Source organism: Mus musculus, chromosome 1 (genome assembly GCF_000001635.26).
Source record: "Mus musculus strain C57BL/6J chromosome 1, GRCm38.p6 C57BL/6J".
Lineage (NCBI taxonomy): Eukaryota > Metazoa > Chordata > Mammalia > Rodentia > Muridae > Mus > Mus musculus.
Window position 1 is genome coordinate 143,662,939 of NC_000067.6, and position 18,450 is coordinate 143,681,388.

An 18,450-nucleotide genomic window follows, 5' to 3' on the forward strand; every position below is an offset into this window, starting at 1 on the left:
GGAGATGGGGAAAGGACTGTGTGCGGTAGGGACCAGGAGAAGCAACTGAGATGTAAACTAAATAACTAATTGAAAAAATTTTACATTTCTCTACCACAAAAAACTATTTGATATAATGTTTCTTAAAACATTAAAGGACAGGCAGTGGTGGCGCACTCCTTTAATCCAAGCACTTGGGAGGCAATGGCAGGTGGATTTCTGAGTTTGAGGCCAGCCTGGTCTACAGAGTGAGTTCCAGGACAGCCAGGACTACACAGAGAAACCCTGTCTCGAAAAACCAAAATAAGCAAACAAACAACCGCTTCTAGAAACCTACTGGGGGGGGGGAGGGGGACTCCATCTAAGAACTCTGAGGACATTTGTGTACCTTGGATCTCTGGAACCATTTTAATGTCAAACTAAAAGTACACCTTGGCATATCTAAGTCAAAGGTTAACCAGAAGCTAGGTGATGCAACATGTACCTGAACACCAGCTATGTAGACAGCTGAGACAGAAGGAGATCCCTGACCAAGATATACAAGACTAGTGTGACCTACAAAGAGAATTTTCCTTTATAAAGTAGTGGCCCATGCTTTTAATCTTAGTCAATAGGCAGATACAGGTGAAAAACTTAAAGTTTGAGGCTATCCTGGTCCATATAGCAAATTTGAGCCAACCAAGGCTACATACATAGTGAAACCCTGTCTTAAAAAAGCAATACCAAAATACAATTTTTTTCAAAAAAATGTGATTTCCCACCTCCAGGAAAGAAAAAGTTAACCAGATTTTACCACACAAATTTATACCTTAAGGGTGTATGCGCATGTGCATCTGAGTGCATGTGTACACAGAGGCCTCGGATCTCCTGAAGCCGTAGGTGCAAGCTAGTGTGAACTGCCAAACCTGGGTGATAGGAACCAAACTGGGGTCCTCAGGAAGAGCAACAAGTGCTCTTAACCACGGAACCAGCTCTCTATTCCTCAATACCTTACAGTTTATCAAGACATTTGCCATGACTTTTATTTATATGTTTTAGTAACTTAGAGCTAGGACTACTAAAGCACAAGCCTATCTAACACATACAGAAAAAAGACACTATAAAAATTATTAATGTACTAAGTTAGCTATGTGTCAAGAGAACTCTGTTCAAAGTTGCAAAGATCAATCCTAATGTAGGTCAGTCCTAATCTCAGGAATTACATGAACTAAGCATATCAAACTTTTAAGAATAATATCAGCAAATATGAATCATATACATAACAGAAAGGAAGTCATGTGGGCAATGAATTCTTTTACATCTAATATATATTTGCCTGTCATTATAATATAAATTTTCTGAATGCAATAAAGTAAGAAGTTGTTGAAGCTCACAAATGATAATTTCAAAACAGAAAAAAGAAGGAAAAAATACTAAACTGGTAGAATGAGTTTGAGAAATAACTAAAAATAAACACTTATCTAAACATTGCTTGCCTATGTATTTCCTTTCTAGTAAATATTCAGTCATCACATAAAAGTCGAAGATTCAAAGCCAGGCATGGTGGTGAACACCTTTAAGCCCAGAACTTGGGAGGCAGAGGCAGGCAGGTCTCTCTGAGTTCACGGCTAGCCTGGTCTACAAAGCAAGTTCCAGTTAGACCATGTCTTGAAAGAACCAACACAGAGAAATCCTGTCTCAAAAACAACAACAAAAAATTAGCAGATTCAAAATATTTATGAAAGAAATAAAACTATTGACCACTTTTAGTCTTTTTGTTACATTCCAAAGCAATCCCTTTTTATTAGTCTCAGTCTCTCTCTCTCTCTCTCTCTCTCTCTCTCTCTCTCTCTCTGTGTGTGTGTGTGTGTGTGTGTGTGTGTGTGTGTGTAATTATTTTTCAAACTCATATAGCATAAATATACGTAAAATCACTGTGGGGCAATGAGCTATGCACAGACAGCCTGGTCTCCAGTCGAGCTGAGGTCTTGAACCCCATGGGACCCAGTGGGTGGTAATGTCCACCTACACAGGACAGTAAGCATTCGATCAGGTCTCCTGGACCTCTGGCTCCTGTCGAAGTTACCATCCCCCACAGTCCCCACAGGAGAGGCCTGTGGCTTCCAGTCACATAGACAATGTCCCAAGCTTCTGGCATTCTGGCTAGACACCTCCCCACAGTTACCTAGCAACAGCAAGAGAGCCAAGCCCACTATAAGAGGGGCTGCTTGGCCCCACCTCACTCTCTCTAAGCTTTTACCTCTCTTACTCTCTAGCCTTCCTTCTCTCTCTCCCTTCTCCCATCTCTTCATGTGGCCATGGCCAGTCTCCCTCCCTCTTTCTATCTTCTCTCTTTCCCCCTGTCTTTTTCTACAATAAAGCTCTAAAACCATAGACTGTCTCTGACCATCAAAGCCCGCCGTTTGAAAGATGGGTTAGGCTTTCTCCTAATGAGAGCAGCGTCTAACCTCCCCACAGAAGGCCTTCCTGCCCTCCAGCTACAGACCTGACCAAGGACTCTTGCCCAAGTAGGAACCATCCAGTCCCCCCTCTCCCCTTATCTCCGGGGCTGAGTGCCGCCCCAGGGCCCCTATTCTGTTCTCTGCTCCTCCACTGTATCCAGCATTGTACATCCCCAGGCTGAGATCCTGGTACCTGGTGCTGACCCTGTCCACCACCCACCTTGTGGGGTCAGTAGCTTAACACAGCCAGATGCCCACCTAGGGTCACCCAGCACTGCGTGGAAAGCATCCAGCAGTCCTTCCGCAACCACCGGCCCAGAGCACTGGAACTCTGGCGGAATGTGAGCTTTCTCATACCCCACTCTTTCCCACACACCCATGGCCCCACAATTTACCCTTTAAATTTAGATGCTCTTATAATAAAACAAATACCATGGCACAGAGAGCTATGAAACAATAAGAAAAGAGAAGAGAGAAAAAATAAAAGAAACTTTAACTTCTAATGGTTGGTTACATAAGAATAACTTCAGTTCCCTGGCAATTCACTTTGGGAATCATCAATAGACAAATTCTGTCTCCACAAAAGCAATTAACTAAATCACATAAGAATTTTACTCAAGCCAGGCATAATGGCAATTGCCTTTAGTACCAGCACTTGGGAGGAAGTGGATCTCTGTGAGTTCAAGGCCAGCCTGGTCTACACAGTGAGTTCCAGACCAGCCAAAACCACATAGTGAGACCTCTTTTAAAAATACAAACAAATAAGCAAACAGAGAATTTAAATTAGACCCTACTACTATGAATTATATTCTGACATCACAAAAGACCAATGGCATCAGATGACTATATGAAATTTTTACTACTTTTGTCCTTGCTTCACAGTCTGCAAACACTGGCGTTAGTATTGTCTACTAAGTCAGGTTTTAACCCTGTTGCTCCTTCAGGGAATGATCTATCTCCTGGCAGGAATTGCTCAACTGACCTCAGAGAGCAGGCTTTTTGAAGCAGCTTCACCTGTAGCATTCAGAATTGAACACCTGACACGAGTACTCAATAAATTGTTGAATGAATTTGTAAGCCTATACACAATTTCTAATACAATATGAAAACAAATCTGGTACCTTAAAAACAAGTATATTAGCAAAATACTAATTTTTATAGAATCCCAATTTGAAGTTTTAAAAATTGAAACTTTTCCATAAATTTTTTATGTCAAATTCTAAGTAAAAAGATTAAATCTTAACTAATATTTCCTGTCATGTGAGGTAAGTCTCTGATGACTCACAAGCAAGAACAAAACTTGGTAACACTCTTAGTTCTGAAGTACAGACACAATGCATATGCAAAGATTTTTAAAGTATAAGGGGTATGCATCAGAATATAAAAATGCAAAATAAAGTTAAAAGTATACCTGACTCAAATCATCCAATACTACCATTTACTACATAAAAATTAGAAGTGTTAAACAGAAGTTGGCCAAGCTATTTCTGAATAGCTAAAAAAAAAAAAAAAAAAAAATTAAAGAGAGCCTATTGTTCCAGCTACTCAGCAAGTTAAGAAAGGAAGTTGGAGCCCAAACATTCTAAGTCCAAGATAAAAACAATATAGAATGAGTGATAGACCCGGGGGCGGGGGGGGGGGTGGCGAGTTAGGACACAAGAGCAAGAAAGGAAAGGAAAAGAGAGAAGAAAAGAGAGAGGACTGGGAAGAAAAAAGGAAAAGGGAACCGAAAGAAAAGAAAACAAATGAGCTAGCTAAAAAGAATTTTTGAATCAAAGACTTACTGTGTTCATGACTGTATAAATACTGGTTCCTTCAAGAGTCTTTATAAGCACTCCATCAAGTACTACAATCTATTTACTTATTTAGCTGATCTGGAGACTGATCCCATGTCATTGAGCAGTCTAAAGGTCTAGTCCCATTCTAATTTTTCCAATGAGAATTAAAGAATACGATTTTAGATGAATTTATGATTTTAGATGGTCAGTATAATCTTCAACTCCTCAGTGACTCTAAACACCCCAATGACACAGCATAGTCACAGTTGTATATTAGTCAAAACATGTATAAAGTCTGCTCAGATTAGAAAGGGGAAAAAAAGGCAGAATACTAATGAATGAAATAATATCACACAGAACTACTAGCACTTCAACGGTCATTAAAAATAAATATTTCAACAACAACCCCAAAAGAAGCTAGAGAATAAAAATTTACCATCTGCTACTCACATAAAACACCTGGAACAAACAAAATCTGAATAACTTACCGTTACAGATTTCAGTGTCATGCCATGGTAGGTGCCCATAGTATCGATCTTAAAGCCTTCCGTTTCTACAAAGACAAAGAGTCTACTATGATTTATGTATTTCAAGACAGATTAAAATTTTTTATCACAATTTACATTACACATAACAAAACTGTGAATACACTATACACTTTATCAAATGTTTCTAAAGATTAAAAACTTTAAGACACTTGCAAAAAGATATTCAATAAATGCCAAGGCATTTATTGCATACAATCTGGTTAAGATTATCTTTCAAATTTTGTTTTAAAACACACACACACACACACACACACACACACACACACACACCAAAAAAGACTCAGAAGTTAGAGGCAGTAGCTGTGGTTGAAAAAAACAAAAAACAAAAAACAAAAACAAACAAAACCCAGGTAAAATTCCCAGCCCCTACAATCATGACTGCCTTTAAGTTCAGTTTCAAGGGCTCTGATTCCCCTCTTCAGGCTCCATGAACGCCATGCATACATATATGTGGTGCACAGATACACATAAGCAAAACATCCATACACATAAAAATGAAATAAAATAAAAATTGTAAATGCTACATAAAAAAAATATAATGCCCTTATTTTTACTACTAGCTACTAAACGGTTACACCTTTAAAAGCATGTAAAATAGGAAGTTCCTAAATTACAAAATCTTTTGCTCCAAAGTTTAATCTATGGGATCCACTGTTATACAATAGTAGAAATTGCTGCTCTAACACTGAGTTTTTCAAGACACAGTGCAACATTCTCTGCTCTCTTCTCTTCTCTTCTCTTCTCTCTCCCTCTCCTCTCCCCTCCCCTCTTCTCTCTCTCTCTCTATCTCTCTCTCTCTCTCTGTCCTAAAAGTAAACGTTTAATTCTATACATACAGAGCAATTTATTTTTCATTCCTGTTTTGGCTCTTGCTATGGTCAATCAACTAATGGAAGTCAATTTGGGTGTTTGACAATATCTTACCAGTCAAAGAATGATAAAAACATACCATATGTAATTGAAATAAAGCATACACTGCTTAAATTTCATCAATATTATATGACCATCAGTGAAAAAAATGTAATTGAAAAAAATGGTTTCATAGAGTATATGTTCTAAACTTCTTATAAAAGATCATATAGCAAGTAGTTTTGCAAACTATAGACTATATGCCTTTGTGTCATATGTAAGATTTTGCAGTTGTGGTACAGAAACAAGAATCTATGTATATACTTGGAAGAAGCTGGAGTTGGTCCTTACAGGACTAGATTTGCTATGAATATTTTATGTAACTCATTCCTTCCAAAACACCAAAGTGAATAAAAGAATGGATCACTGTCTTTCTGTGGTACCCATTTACCTTTATCTGGTAAGTGAAGTCAACATAAACATTTACTGCATCAAAACAATACATCCTTTTTAAAAAGTTGCCCAGAGACTTCAGATGATACAGAAAAAAATAGCAAATGTTCACTTGTTCCTATCTCACATCTTCCTAAGGGCAGACAAAATGAGTGAAGATCTCAAGAGAAACTAGTGAAAACCTCACATCACTAACATTCTGCTAATAAAGAAATGACTCAAAATTGTATTTGTATTTGCTACACTGTCAATCAGGCTGTCACAAAGTAACCTCTCACACTTTGCTGCTTGGAGCATAACTATGAATGTACACATTCATATTTAACATATGACATTTTTCATCCCAAATTCTTTATTTTCAAAACTATTATCAATAACAGCAAACATCTGTGAGTGGTTTATTATATTGTCAAACTTTACACAAGGAACCTCATCTGTAGCCCAAGGTTTATCCCCAAAGTAATTCTATGAAATAAGTTAACAGTACTACTAATAAATATTTACTTAGAGAGATGAAGTAACAGAATACAGTAGAAATAACAATAAAATCTGTGCAAAAATTAACTAAGACACACATAAATCATCTGGCTCCAGAATCAAAGATACCAACAAGTGGCTAACCAATTTTGTTCTGTAAAGTCCAAATACTGTTTTTAGGTGTTGCAGAATGACCTCTGTCAAAACTATTCATCAGAGCTGACAAGGTTTAAGCAACAACAACCAACAACCTTTTATTACAAAAACAGATGACAGAACTTGATTTATACTAAGAAGTTAATTGACAAGCCTTATTCTTTTTGTTTCTTTATTTTTAAATGAGTACACTTAAGACACAACAGAAGACAGCATCTGATCCCATTATAGATTGTTGAGCAGTGAGTCAGTGCTCTTAACCGCTGAGCCATCTTCCCAGCCCTAACAAGCCTTATTCTTAAATATCACGCTATATTACCACTGAAGTTCAGCATGACCATGAATAGAAGATAGAGGATAAGCAACTTACCTTCTTTGCCTTTGAATCTTTCTTGGTCATATCTGTTGTAAGCAGCTGGAATAGGCTGTTTTGTACGCAATGTAGGATCCTAAAAAAAAAAAGGTTGGCAGTTAATATTTTTACGTATTACTCATTTAACACTCATAATTAAAACCTGATAGGGACACTTATAAAATAAGTATAATTATCAATATGGCACAGAAGACAGAATATAGTAAGTAGACTACTTGGCCTTTGATGACTAGGAATCAATATTCAATATTATATTTGCTGGATGAAAATGACCATCCTTCCAGGCAATCCCAGCACTCAGAAGGCAAAGGCAATGGATCTCTGTGAGTTCAAGGCCAGTCTGGTTTACAAAACAAGTCTAGAATAGCCAGGACTATCTAGTACACTTGAGTATCTATAAACCCTGTCTCTGAAAATGAAAATGACCATCCTTATACCAAGAATTTAAAAAAAAAAAAATTCAAGTATGCTTCTATCAAAACTGCAGAAATAATATGGTAAGCAGATGCATGTTAATTGCTTAAATGACTTTGTGAAATAATACTTTCTCCCTAATGGTAATCTGAACAAAATGACTTCTAGGACAGCCAGGGCTCAGAGTAACCCTGTCTCGGAGGGGAGAAAAAGAAAGAGGGGAGGGGGAATTTGTAGTAAGCCAACTAAAATTATATCTAAGTATTACCATTAATTCAATATCATTAAACATTAACCACAAATGACCTCATGAATAAAATTACTAATAACTTTCAAGGCTACGGTTTAGTACTCTCGATTTTTTTCTAAATTCTACCTGAAATTGAATCAATATGAATTGTACTTTTTGCCTTTCCTAAGCCTTGAGAAGAGGTAGAAGGACAGCAAACTAGAGGGTATTTCTGAATTTCAGTGAAGATTGTATGCCATGAACTTATGGTTTGAAGGGTTCTAAGTGACACCTCACATAGTAAGCCAGTCAGCTATCAGATGAACTAAAGCTGAGGTATAATCAAGGGACCATACAGCAGACACCAAGGAAAATCACACACCAAGATGAATGGTCAACAAAGACATCAAACAAAAAGTCCAATGGTCAACCTAAAATAATTACTTAGAACGCTTTTCCTAATTAACTCCTTTTCCTAATTAACGCCTTTTCGGACTCTCACCCAATATTTCTCAAGAAACCCAAATTACTGATGAAATAACTTTTAAAACTGTAGAGGGTCTTTACATCTTTCAAGTATGTTGAAACTTTACAACAGACTGATGTAAAATGTTTAAAATGTAGACATTACAAACTACAATGTAAACACAAAGGCACTTTTTAAAAACAACAATATAAGCAGATTCTTACTTACCACGGGGGCTGCATTTGGAGCTGGCCGTTGTTCAGGGGCACGACCTTCTTCTCTGGCTTTTACAGATTGAAGAATTGCAAAAATATTCTTTGAAAAATTCTAAAACATGAAAAGATTCTAATTAAACCCAGCATACATGTGCAAAGGTTTATCCATTTAGCGATTTATATGGAAACTTTCTTCCTACTAAGTTTTCCTAATTCATAAAGTACTAGAATTTGCTATGGTTTGGAAGTGGTATGTCTCCCAAACATCCCTATGCTAGATAGCTGTTCCTAAGCATGGGGATGTGAGGTAGAGGAGCCTTTAGAAAGTGGGGCCCAATGAGGAACAATTATGTTATTTGGTAGCTGCTATCAGAGATTGATGTACAACTTGATGCTGTAACCAAGAGGTAGAGCTGTCCAATCTTCCAGTTTCCTACTCCAAAACTTGAACTTAGTATCTTTCCTCCTCACTCCTGATGCTGGGCCCTCACAGAGTCAAGCAGGTGTTCTACATTACCCTATATCCCCAGCCCTAACCTTTTATGAAGCTCCTACCCTTGAGTATTTGAGTCAAAAGAAAACAAGGTAATACAATGACACATAAAAATAAAGCCAACTACTTTGAGTGTGGCTATTAGAAATCATACTTAGAACAATTGGATACAATTTGTATTATTCTGCATCTATTCAAATATGTAACCAAGAAAAAAGTAATCATTTAAATGTAACAGATTTGTTTCAAAAGGAGCTACTAAAACTCAAAGTATAATACATTCCTGTGCTCTATTCAGATTGCCACAGACTTCCTAAAATGCTAAAAGTTACAGATATCTGTAGGAATCACTATACATTTCTGAACTAACTCTGAAAAGGTGGAAACCAAGCCCAACCAAGCTTGCCCGCCCGTGAATATCTAACACTGCTGACTGGGTGATTACTCCTCCTTCTTCAACAAAGAGCCTTCTTTGGTGCCTGATCCACTGCTCTGCCCTGAGGTTTACCTAAGATTACCCGTATCCCCCAGTGACTAAGAATACTTAGGACTCTTGCCCCTACCACTGGTTTAAGGAATCTGTGAGTATCTACAGTAAACTACCTTAACTGACATGAAAATCCAATGATAACCAAGAACACATGGCCCCTGCTCTCGTGTACTTCAAGTATAATTCTCTTCTTTAGAACTGAAGCATTCTGGGGCCAGCAAAGTAATCCAAAGGGTAAAGAACTTGAAGCGCAAGCCTTTCTCCCTGAGTTCAATCATTAGAACCTATGTAAAGCTGTAAGAAAACCAACTCCACAACATTACCCTTTGACCGCCCCATTTGTACCATTGTAAGACTGTGTGCATGCATTCATATGGTGTGTGGTTATATGCGTGTGTGTGGGTGTGCATGTGCACACGTGCACGCGCACACACACACACACACACACACACACACACACACAGACATAGAAAGATTATTTTAAAAGAAAGAAATCTGGGGGCTGGAGAGAGTACTTTTTGTTCTCCCAGTCACCCCAGGTTCAGTTGCCTCCACCCACATGGCAGCTTACAACCATCCAAAATGCCAGTTCCAGGAAATGTGACCTCTTCTGAGCATCATGGACAGCAGGCATATGCATAATATACTAACATACATGAAAACAAACCGCCCACACACATAAAGTAAGAATAAGTCTTTGTAAAGAAAGCGACAATGTGACTCCTTGTTGCACTGTATCACTCCATCCACCTTAAGGTTTGACTACGTCAGCCTCATGGCCTGCAGGTTCTACTACACTGAAATACACTTTTCCCCTTTACCTTGGATAAGTTACCTCCACTTGCTAAATACCTACCTTATTCTGCATGTCACTCATTACGCCCGGTACTAGAGTATCATCTCTATGAGGCTAAGGACCAAAGCATCATCAATCACTGCCTGGTTTATGCATATTAACTATTATGCAAATATTATGTATAGCAAATAAGAAGTTTATACATAACTCTATACCACTAGTATAATTACTGTATACTAACTAGTTCCTGTTTCTTTACAGCAGCAAATACAGATCTCAGAACTACTTTGCCATATTGGAAACTACAGAAGACTCTAAGGTCTTTATGCTGAAGTTCAAATTTATCACACTAAAGATTAAAACTGACAATTTTTAAGGAATTCCTTAAAAAAACAAGAAAGAAGCAAGATTCTATGTAAACATAATATATTTTATAAAAATTATTTCTAAAATGTGTCCAGAAAGTATTAAGACTAAAAAAAACCTGAAATTTTATTAAGTGTGCTTAATATCTGGTTTACTAAATGATAGCTGAATTCTGATATTTACTTCTACATATCTACTGTGTTATCATGTTTGTTCAAAGATATCAAGAAAATCTTGCCTCAAACAGTAATGGTAGAAGCATTAAGATAACTTTTCAGATAGCTGATATTCCTTTTTACTATCATACCAAAATAAATGGTTTCCTAAAAGATACTGCAAGTAGAAACTACATCCATAAATACTGTGCATTAATATTTTAAATTTTATCAATCTATCTGTACTTTAAATGAAATTTTTCATTCACCCATTGATCCTCAGGAAAATACCCATCTCTGGGTTATGCAGTTATACATACACTCCAGACTAACACATTGTATTATTCGACATTTAAAAATATGTCATTTGCTAATACCTTTTTAAAAAATATTTATTTATTTTATGTATATGAGCACACTATAGCTGTACAGATGGTTGTGAGCGTTCACATGGTTGTTAGGAATTGAATTTAGGACCTCTGCTTACTCCAGTCGGGCCAGCCGCCTCCAGAGGAGGGTGTCAGATCTCATTATGGTGGTTGTGAGCCACCATGTGGCTGCTGGGATCTGAACTCAGAACCTTCAGGAAAGCAGTCAGTGCTCTTACCCATTGAGCCATCTCGCCAGCCCCCACTAATGCTTTTACATATTAAATCAGTTAATATTATTTACAAAAGTTTCATCAAAACAGTCTATGATTTAGAAAACTGGAAAAATCGTAGCAGAAACTTCCCAAAATTTTAATTTTCTCAGGAAAGTTACATTGGTCAGTTGCATTTCCTGACACTATTTCAAAGACTATCTATAAAATACCTAAGTCTGAAAAACAGACATTTAAATAAAACACGTTTTCCTTTTTTTAAAATTTCTTTAGTTAATAACCCAAACCACAATACAAATGCTGTTCATAAAAGCAACTACAGATTTTCTTTTTTAGTGTGCAGGACTACTGTTCCATTTAAATTTCATTAAGTATATTCAAAGGTCACTCTTTAATTAAGGTTAAACCTGGTGAACAAAGAACACCATGATTTGCTAGTAATGTTGGGTGCCCCTGCCTTGACTCAAGCCAAGCACCAGCAGTGTTAGAAGCCATGGTTTCTGCACCATTTTACTGCAAACATCAGCAAATCAGTGCCAAATGCAAATGAAATCTCAGTCCAACTGCTCACACAAGAAAATCAGATCACTTTTAAAGTGGTAAAACTGAATGAGAGACGTAAACTCTAGGAGAATCGATCCAAATAGCATCATCAAGTCTTGTGTGCAAGAATTACATGTGATTATCTCCTTTGTACAGATCTCTTTATACCAATGATTCAATAATAAATTACTTTGGTCTAAAAATATCCCCCCAAAGCTGTATGTTACAAAATGTACTCTAAATACACTATTACTAAAAGGTGGGATTTTTAAGAAGTGACTTTAAAAATTGGGTTAAGTGGCGACTAAATGAGTGGCTTAGTGATTTTAAGAGTCATTTTCTGATAAAATAATAAATTCAGCCCTCCTTTTCATTCCCTCTCTCTCACCCATGTGATACCTTCCGCCATTTTTGATGCAGTAACAAAGCCCTCATCAGATGCAGTTCCTTGATCTTGGACTTTCCAGCCTCTAGAATGGTGAACCACAGAAACGTCTATTCATTATAAATTATTCCGTCTGTGATACTCTGTCATAGCAGCTCAAAACAGAATAAGACCTCTTATTTTAGTGGCACAAAAATTTCTGTTGGTTACAAGTTAGTCTGTGATATTCTGTTTTAGCAGCACAAAACAGAGTAAGACATTTAATATAATGTAATGATTGATACTATAAAACAGGTTGCCTTGACTAAGGTATATTAACTGTATAAGAATAATAAAAACTTGAACTTTCTTGCTGCTTAGAATTCAGAATATAAAATTCTGATACTAGGTAATAATGAAGGTAAGTCTCAAGTCTACATTAGGCCAGAGCTGCCAGGCCTAACAAGCTGAGCTCAATCCCAGGAATGCACATGGGGAAAGGAAAGAAGTGACTCTCCAAGCTGTCTTCTGACCTCCAAGTGTACACATGCACACACATGAATCCCATACTCCACGTTCCATACTCCTTTTAAGTATCTATAGATATGTTTAGAGTTTAGCAGATGAAAACTATATATACCTAGAGATAAGCAGTCAAAATGTTTAATTTTGACCTTTAAAAATGTTAACTTTATTTTTAAATGCTAATATTTATAATAGGAAAACTCACTTCTAAACAATAGTTAAATGACTGTTTTTTATACGATACAGTGGTACCAACATTACATTATAACACTTAAACTGGTACAATCCTGCCACCTAGAGTTGACAGGAAAAAAGCTCCTATCAGCAATTTAAAATTTTAATATTTTAGATTTTAAAAACCCTGTAAGTTTCAGACTAAGTTAAAATGAATTTAAAAAAAAAAAAAAAAAAAGCCAAGCATAATGACACGTGCCTTCCATCCCGGCACTCAAGAGGCAGAAGATGCGGCCAAGGCTGAGGCTGAAGCAGGTGGATTTTTCCTGAGATGGAGGCCAGCCTAGTCTACACAGCAGGTTACAGGACAGCCAGGACTACACAGTACAACCCTGTCTCAAAACACAACACAAAATCAAAAAAGAAACTAGTAACTCACAGTGTTAATCAAGTATTAGCCAATTATGCAATGAAAATAATAACACCATTTAACTATTGGTAACAAAAAGTTGAAAAGTGAAAGTTTTAGTTATAGCCTCACATTTCTTTGTAGTTTTAAGTAAGCTCTGGGAAATGGTTGTTTTTTATTTTCTCTGTATGTGTATGAGGACACATGCAGCACAGTGCAAGCATAGAACTAAGAGAGCAGCAATGTGAGTCAGTTCTCTCCATACATAGGTACCAGGAACCAAATGCACATTACAAGTTTGCATGGATACGGAAAACAGTTCCTTTCTGTCTAAAGTAAACTTACGTTCTTTCTACTCGTGTATGCACACACGTGCATGGTATGTATGTGGAGACACACATGCCACGCCGTGTGTGGAGAGCAGAGGGCAACTTTGTAGAATTTGGTTTTCATCTTTGCATGGCTCTGGAGGCTGCACTCAGGTTGCCAGACTTAGAACAAGGGCCTTCACAGCCGAGTCATCTCTGTGGCCAATGGAGAATGCTGCTTCTTTTTTTTTTTTTTTTTTTTGGGGGGGGGTTTTCAAGACAGGGTTTCTCTGTGTAGCCCTGGCTGTCCTGGAACTCACTTTGTAGACCAGGCTGGCCTCGAACTCAGAAATCCGCCTACCTCTGCCTCCCGAGTGCTGAGATTAAAGGCGTGCGCCACCACGCCCAGCTTGAGAATGCTTCTTAAGATGTACGACAAATCAAAATATGAAATGAATAGAAGTAACTATTTTCCTTACATCCCTTTTCTGCTAATTTTATTCCTAGCAAAATGATACAGTAAGTTAGAAGGTAAAGTCCCAATATTATTCTACAATCAAAATCACTGTACATAGCAGGCGAGGGCAGGTCCAAGCCACTAAAAAAAGACTCTACCTCAAAAAAACCCAGAGGGTCTCTAAACAAAATCTTTCCAAAATTAGGGTGAGTTTCACAGTAATTTTACACAAATGTCTCTATCAAGCCACCATTGTTGGCAACTATGCATCAATGGAGAATTGATGTCTAAGAATACTTAAGAGGAAAGCCCACCAACAGAGAGAAGAAATATGTTCACATAACAGAACTAATGCTGTTGACATGTTAAAGCATCTAGCACATGGCATGTGCACTCACACACATGAAGAGTAGAGGAGAACTGTGGTGAATGAATGCTCTCCTTTCACCTTCACACAGTTTGAATAAGCCTCAAATTGACAGACTCCCCATTTAAATTCTTACATTTGCTCAGAACAAAAGTTTCAAAGAATTAGTCCTTAGGTGTTCAAACATAAATAAATAAAACTTAAAATAAAACGAAACCTATAAGTTTCAAACAATACTATAGCACTCCAAAAGTGAGTAAAATATTTTAATTACCTTTCCTGTGCTCTGTAAAATAGTTGTTCTTGTCCTCCACACTCTCTCTCTGCTGACAATATCTCTGGTCACATCTACCTCAGCATCCACAAAACTCCTCTGTTTAAGGGCAGTTATATCATCATCTAGATCAGTCTTGATAGTAGATCTTTTCTTAGCCATAATTTTGGCTTTGATTGCAGCAATTTTTTCCACTGACATGGCTTCAGACAAAGACCTAAAAGTAATTTATTTTTTAAATTTCACAGCCAAGATTCTTTCAGTACAACATATACATTGTGGCACTTAAATTGACTGGGAGGAAAAACAAAACCACTGCACATGGCAATAAGCTTTTCTATAAAATTGTATATTTGTTATTTTAGGGTGACATGGGACTTTTACATGTAACAACTCATACAGATAATACTCTAAAAACAAGTTAATAGTTTCCTTACTTACGTTGAGTATGAGTGCTTTACCTACATGTACAACTGTGTGTCATTTGTATGTCTGGTGCTCAAGAAAGTCAAAAGAAGGCATCAAATTCCCTGAAACTAAACCTACAGGCAGTTGTAGGCCACAATGTTTCAGCTAACAATCAAACCAGAATCCTCTGGAAGAATGGCCAGTACCCTTAACCACTGAACCATCTCTCTGGCCCTGAATTAGTCATTTCTTTAAAATTAAAAACAATTATAGGAACAACAATTACAAAATACCTTGCTTTTGTTAAAAAATCTCCCCAGTAGAGCAGAACTAAATAAATGGTAAGGGTTCTTCTGCTTATACGCCCTGAGTCTTTAGCAATCTACAGCTACAGCTGTCACTCTCTATATATGAAAATTATACAGAAGCACATAGGTCACCCTGGAATGGAATTAAAACATCATTCTGCTAAAAGAAAAGAACCTCAAAGCTTGGATTTTTCCATGAAATATATTTCAAGGTTTTAAAATTATAAGCCACATATACAACAAACTACAGAATCAAAAGAAACTTTATATGGCACAATCATTCTTTTAATTTCTGGAAGACAAAGCCATGCTTAATTAAAACTTCATTATAAGAAATTGCAAGTAAAAATAATCACATACTGAAATAAATGTATTTGGACAGCGTTTATGTCTTCAATTTACTTGATTCTCAAATAGGCAGAAAGCATAGAGAAGCTGTGCTTTCACAATAAAAGACTTTAAATATTAAACGTAGACTTCATAAAATGATCATCATATGTACAGTCCTATTTTAAAGATACCTTTATCAACAATGACACAAATAATAATTGTAGTACGCAATGATGAAAAGCGCACTTCTTCCTGCTTTAATTTCCTGGTGCGCTAAGAGATTTAGAGACAATAAGTCAGCTCCCAGGCGCTGGGGGGATGGTTCAGAGATTAAGAGAATTTGCTGCTTTTGCAAGGTCCCTGGTTCAGTTCCCAGCACCAACTTGGTAGCTCACAACCATCCATAAATCAATTTCCAGGGGATCATGATGCCTTCTTCTGATCTCTGTGAACACCAGGCACATGGTACACAGAAATACATGTAGGCAAAATAATCATATACATAAAAAGTAAAATAAAGCAATCTAAAACTTAAAAAAAAAAGTAGCCCAGGAATCGTCAGGCTTCAAAATTATATTATTTTAAATATATTCATAACAATCTTAATAACAACTCTCTAACAAGAGCAGCAAAAAAATCTTGTCTAAAGAATAAAATATATTAGGTTTAATAGAAGGAAGGAAGGAAGGAAGGAAGAGAGGGAGGGAGGGAGGGAAGAGGGGGGGAGGGAAGAAAGGAGAAAGGGAGGGGAGGGGGAGGGAGAAAGGGAAAGAAAAAATAAATTCAATGAAAAATAAAATTTAAAATTCTGGTCTCACAGTAAAGAACAGCCTTTTATGGAGTCACATGAGGAAACCAACCAATTAAGCACTTAATCTACATTGAAATGTGTGTGTTTTTATAACATGGAATAAAAAAAGAAAAATTTTAACAGTAGTTGAGTACTGATACCACAGGTCAGTAGTTCTGTCTTTGCCTAGCACATAGAAGACCATATATTTCACTGAGACCCATAAAAATGTAGCACCCAGGCCAGCAATCCTGGGTCATGGGAACTCCGCCAGCACAGGTAAGGGTCAAGACCTTGCAGCTGCAGCAGCTAACTACACAATAGAAGAATCACTAACAGAGGGTGACAAGAGGCAAGACGATGGAAGAACACATGCTAGTTTGCCACCTGAAATGTCAGTAGAGTAAGCAAACAAGGACAGTACAAAGTTATGCACTTGCTCATCAATTTTGAGGCTCCAGTAGCATTGTAACAGCACAAATATTTCCCAAGAAATTCTAAATACGGTCACTCCTACATCTTGTTCTTCTACTCAGATCTTAATTAGTATACCATAGATGCAAATTAAATGTTGTAATTAAAAGAAAAACTGAGGGCTGGCGAGATGGCTCAGTGGTTAAGAGCGCCGACTGCTCTTCCGAAGGTCCCGAGTTCAAATCCCAGCAACCACATGGTGGCTCACAACCATCCGTAACGAAATCTGATACCCTCTTCTGGGGTGTCTGAAGGCAGCTACAGTGTACTTACATATAATAAATAAATAAATAAATAAATAAATCTTTAAAAAAAAAAAAAAAGAAAAACTGATTAGACATGCACTTGTTTGGTGAACTTTCCTCAGTCTGCCTATAAAACACAGGTTAACACAGTTTACCGAAGTCCTGTCTTCTTATTTGCATTTTAAAAATACCTTTTATATAACAAAATTCTTACTTGATTTGTGATGTTACAGGATATTATAAATGAATTACCTAAGGTAAAATATTTGCTATCTTTTTCTCCTGCTTTGCACTGATCTATGGCTGTGAAATTACTAAGTGGACCCTTACTTCTATCTCACTGGGGTTTTTTACTACTTGTTTGCCTGACTTTATTTGAATGTCCAAGAATTGCTTTTATTAAGAAAAATGTTCACAATATTTAAAAATAAACTATTCTAATTTGGATGCTACATGAATATGTTGATTAAATTCTCATTTGCTTTAATCATATCTATAACTACAAATACTTCATAGCCACTGAATCTTGTTTTACCTACATGTAATCTTAGTACTGCAGTGCATTAATTTGTGTTTTCAAGAACTTGTAATTATAATTAGTGACATATCTGCACAGCTCTTTAATAGCTAGTAAGATCCATACATATTTATTGCTACCATGTAAATTACTTGCTTTATTAATGTATTTTAACAATTAAACATTTTGTTCCTTCTTTAAGAAAGTGAGAGTGCCTTAAAACCTGTAGACAAAAGTATTATTTCAGTTACAAAATGAAAACCTCGAAGCTCTTTTACAGAATCCCTGGAGCATTAAAAACAGTATGCAAATGTTTATCTGATAAGCATAAAGCCATTTTATAGCAGATATTCAATATGTATCTGACACCCACCTCTCCTGAATATATCCCCTAAAAGCTAAAGCATGTAAGCATGTTTTTAGACAAATTCAAATTGGTTTTATTACATTTATTTTGTGTGCACGCATGCACGCAGGATAACGCAGCACAACGCATGCCCTGTGTAGACATAAGAGAACAAGTTGCAGGAGCCAGTTCTCTCTCTCTACCATGTGGGTATGGATAGCAAACTCATGTCACTGCTTGAACTTGGCAGCATGGCCTTTACCCAGTGAGCAATCTGGCTGGCTCTCAAGCTGGCACTGGACTTTCAATTAGTAGACTTCTACTTCCAGCCA

At 36.9% G+C, this 18,450-nt stretch overlaps 1 protein-coding gene across 3 annotated transcripts in view; it reads right to left on the minus strand.

Moving 5' to 3' along the window:
• Positions 1-18,450, minus strand: part of Cdc73 (cell division cycle 73, Paf1/RNA polymerase II complex component) — a 99,618-nt gene that overhangs the window by 59,663 nt on the left and 21,505 nt on the right. For all 3 annotated transcript variants that reach the window (NM_145991.2, XM_006529366.3, XM_006529365.2), the window contains exons 7-10: positions 14,701-14,917; positions 8,392-8,490; positions 7,052-7,130; positions 4,687-4,751 (exon numbers count right to left, since the gene is read on the minus strand). In NM_145991.2, coding sequence (NP_666103.1) covers positions 4,687-4,751; positions 7,052-7,130; positions 8,392-8,490; positions 14,701-14,917 — 460 coding nt within the window. The remainder of the gene's footprint in view (positions 1-4,686; positions 4,752-7,051; positions 7,131-8,391; positions 8,491-14,700; positions 14,918-18,450) is intronic.